At 37.5% G+C, this 3,590-nt stretch overlaps 1 protein-coding gene across 2 annotated transcripts; it reads left to right on the forward strand.

Moving 5' to 3' along the window:
* The first annotated feature begins 1,736 nt into the window (after positions 1 to 1,736).
* On the forward strand, positions 1,737 to 3,590 carry LOC112723309 (uncharacterized). 2 transcript variants are annotated; one of them, XM_025774632.2, is made up of 4 exons: positions 1,737 to 2,131; positions 2,449 to 2,516; positions 2,608 to 2,708; positions 2,927 to 3,590. In XM_025774632.2, exons 1-3 carry the CDS (start codon positions 1,764 to 1,766, stop codon positions 2,673 to 2,675), a joined length of 504 nt encoding a protein of 167 aa, XP_025630417.2. In that variant the 5' UTR covers positions 1,737 to 1,763; the 3' UTR covers positions 2,676 to 2,708; positions 2,927 to 3,590. The 2 variants fall into 2 exon arrangements, with proteins under 2 accessions (XP_025630417.2, XP_025630416.1); XM_025774631.3 differs by lacking the exon at positions 1,737 to 2,131 and having other exon boundaries at positions 2,277 to 2,516.

Raw genomic sequence — 3,590 nt, forward strand, 5'->3', positions numbered from 1 at the left:
AATCATTAAATAAACACTTTAATAAATCATGTGCTTGGTGCGATGCATTGTGGGTCCTTGCCTTGTGTGGTATTATACAAAAATAAAAAAGTGAAGTATCCAATTAGCATTTTGTACTAACTACAGCATTGCCACTACTTAAGTGTAGCACGCAACAGTAACATAAATGAATATACTCTTGACTTGCTACTATTAAGGATTAACCATGACCATACGCGTGTAGAATAGGATAGCAATCGTGATCGGGATCCAATACTACCAGAAGAACAGGTACCATGTGTGTAATTATCAAAGGTACATTGTGAAAATATCTGTTTGACTATGTAGCTATACGAGATGAAAATTTAGACCTGGCTCATGACATATGAGATTCGTACCTAGTTAATACTAATAGAGTGAGAAGTGAAAAGTGAAAGGATGAAAATGGTGAAATGGAGAGCAGTGGATGCTTCGAGATGTTTAATAGATGCGTGGCTAGAACGGAGAAGAATGTTGTAAAGTATGGATAAGTCTAGAGTCTCAGTCCAGAGGCGCTTTTTTTTTTTTGGCATAAAAATAAAAGTATTTATATATTCTAACATTGTAATTTTTAGTGTTTTTTAAAATTGTGAGAAGTATACAAATTGAAAGGTTCGGTTTTTGTATTTTAATTTTTTTTATTTTTCTTAACACAAATCGAACGGTCCGATTTTTGTACCTTTACAAATTGGATTGTCTGATTTTTGTATTTTTAATCAATCGGACTATCTAATTTCTACCTTTCTAATTAAACAGTTCTAAATTTAAAAATAACACTCCAACCATCCACATTTCAATAAAACACCTATTGTCACTCTAATATCAAAAACAAAAAATTTCAGTGCAGACTCTCGAGTTTGAATTAAAAAAAAGTCTAAACAAAATTGTATCTTTTTTTTAGTTTAGTTTTTAAATTCAAATCATTTAAATAATTTTAGAACTAGATTCAGATCCAAAATTTAAAAAAAAAAAAAAAAAAACTCTAGTCTGAGATTCTGAGTCAGTTCACACACTTCACACACGTAGGGATGGAAAAATTTTTCGAGACGCGGGTATCTCTGCGGGGATTACCCCGAATGGGGATTCGATTGTGGGAAATTTTTTTTGCGGGGATGGGAATGGAGGACAAAATTCTCCCGAAGCAGGCATGGGGACCCGAGCAGAGATCCCACCCCGTCCCCGCTATTCTGAATTATCCTTAATAGTTTATTTCTCATGCATGTTTTTTAGTCATTTCTCACACACACACATATATATACAAACCCAAAACTCCTAATCTTTATTTGCATAACCATTCTTCAATTCAGAGATCCCTAACACTGTCCATACTCCATCCAACCTCTCTGCAGCCACCCCTTCGTCACCCTTCTCACCGCATCGTCACACATCACCGTGCCATTACCCTTACCGCGTCTAATTTCTATTTGCGGCGTTCCTTTTCGTAACTCTGCCGTCGTATCCATTCTCCTCTCTGTTGCCGCGTCTCCCACCTCGTCCACTGCTTTGTCCTTCGGCTCGTCGTTGCGTCCCCCAATTGCGTCATTTCGAAAGAAGTCACCATCGTGTCATTTAGACTTTTTGTATAAAATCTTGCGATTTTTGTATAAGATAGATACTTGCAGCTCTAATTATATGGAAATTAATAATTAATTAGAACTATTATATAGATGAAAAATAGGGTCCCCGCGGAGAATGGGACCCCGTAGAAAATGGGGATAGGGGGCAATATTCCCCCACTGCGGCAAATGGGGACGGGGATGGAAAACAAATCTGAGGGCGGGGATGGAGAGCAGAGAGGCATCCCCCGCCCTGCCCCGTTGACATCCCTACACACACAGCCTTTTTTCAACTGTGTCGTCTCTGCCATTGGTGTTTATTGTCTCCGCCGTAGCCGGCGCCGGAGCATGCAGCTGCCACCACCACCACAAAACCGTTGCTTTTCTGGTCGTTCTTCCGCTGTTTCTGCTTTTGTTTCCGTGTATGTCTCTTTGGATCATTGCCGCGCCGCCGCTATATTCCGCCATCCGCCTTTCCTCGTCGTGACCCAACTCTGTTGTTCTCCATTCTCTAAAAGCTGGCTTCGCATTGCAAACTCTAGCACTCAAGGATCAAGGTTAATGCCTCTTTCAGAATCTCAATAAAAATCCCTCTACTACAAGGTCATAACTCATAAGCATATATCACCAATGTGCATTTCATCATTTTCTAGAAATTGATGCAACTTCTGATAGACTAGGTTGCTCTTTTAATTTATGTATGTATATGTACACTAGTGACATTTAGAGTCAGTTGAAAGAAAAAAAGAAGAATATGATAACCGCTTCTGGTTCTAGTTGTTATTAACCTTGACAAAATCTTATAAAATTGCATTTCACAAAGAAATAACCTGATCTTCAATTTATGGGCAACGTTATTGAGTCATTTGCTCAGGGAATTGGAAACGGCGTCGGCAAACTTTTTAGTTCCCCTGTTGAGTTCCTCTCCGGCAAGTCTTGTAGGTAACACCATACAATACATACTCGTCAATGCATTTTAAGAACTTCAAAATTAAACATGAAATGTGAAAAATTGGAATTTAACTTGTTTCAGTTCAGTATGTGGACCAACATGGGACTTTCTTTGCTACATCGAAAATGTCTGCGTTGCCAATCTCTTGAGACTCGCCATGGTATTTATTCTGCTGTATGCAGGTGAATGATTTATCAATGTTATCTGATTCAAGATAGAAACTAAAATGCAGTTGTCTTTATGAAGTTGTTTGATGATAATTTAGTCAAATATGTTAAATTATTTAATGGATATCGAATATCAACCTCTCATAAAAAATGAGTTTTCACCCTAAACGGATCTTGGATTGCATCCAACATCTTCCTCGATCAAACTTATAACGTTCTGTTTTTCTTTGCAGTTCTATTATTCTTTTATCTGCTGCATAAATTAGGCGTATTCGGGTGCATTGGGCGGGGTCTTTGCAAAATAATATGGGCATGCTGTTCTTATTGTTGCATATGGGAATATGCTTGTGCTTTTTCGTGTGCCAAACCGCACAAGATTAAAAGGAGGAGGAGGAGATTAAGAAACACTATAGATAACAGGTTCTACTTCGCAACTGAACAAGATTATAGTGATGAAAGTATTTCAAATCGTTTTCCATCACTTTCGCGTAGAAGGAGAGACTACAAAAGCTCCCATTTAAGAAAATCTTTACGGGTTAGAAATGGTGATCATGCTCGAGTTAAGATTAGTAGTTATAAAAGCAAAAAGCATCATGGCAATAATGTAATGGAACATTGTGATTACAAAGGCAATGTTCATGATATTAAGGTAACTCGTACATCTAAGTTTGCTAGAAAAGGTGTCAATAGGAGAAAAAGAATTCTTACAAAGTAATACCTTCTTTGTATTATTAATGCATATGCTTATGACTTGTTAATTTGAGGGGGGAAAAAACACGTATCTTCTTGCTTTTTGTCTTGTAACATTGATAGAAAGGAGAAGAATGTTGTAAAGTATGGATAAGTCTAGAGTCTCAGTCCAGACTCCCGGGTTTGAATTTTACATGAATTTATGGA

Source organism: Arachis hypogaea, chromosome 11 (genome assembly GCF_003086295.3).
Source record: "Arachis hypogaea cultivar Tifrunner chromosome 11, arahy.Tifrunner.gnm2.J5K5, whole genome shotgun sequence".
Lineage (NCBI taxonomy): Eukaryota > Viridiplantae > Streptophyta > Magnoliopsida > Fabales > Fabaceae > Arachis > Arachis hypogaea.

Bases quoted from the DNA above. Each gene is read 5' to 3' on its own strand.
- LOC112723309 (XM_025774631.3), top strand. From the start codon at position 2,419: ATGGGCAACGTTATTGAGTCATTTGCTCAGGGAATTGGAAACGGCGTC. The intron at 2,517-2,607 runs GTAACACCATAC...AACTTGTTTCAG, and splicing joins CTCTCCGGCAAGTCTTGTAG to TTCAGTATGTGGACCAACAT. The intron at 2,709-2,926 runs GTGAATGATTTA...TTTTCTTTGCAG, and splicing joins ATTTATTCTGCTGTATGCAG to TTCTATTATTCTTTTATCTG.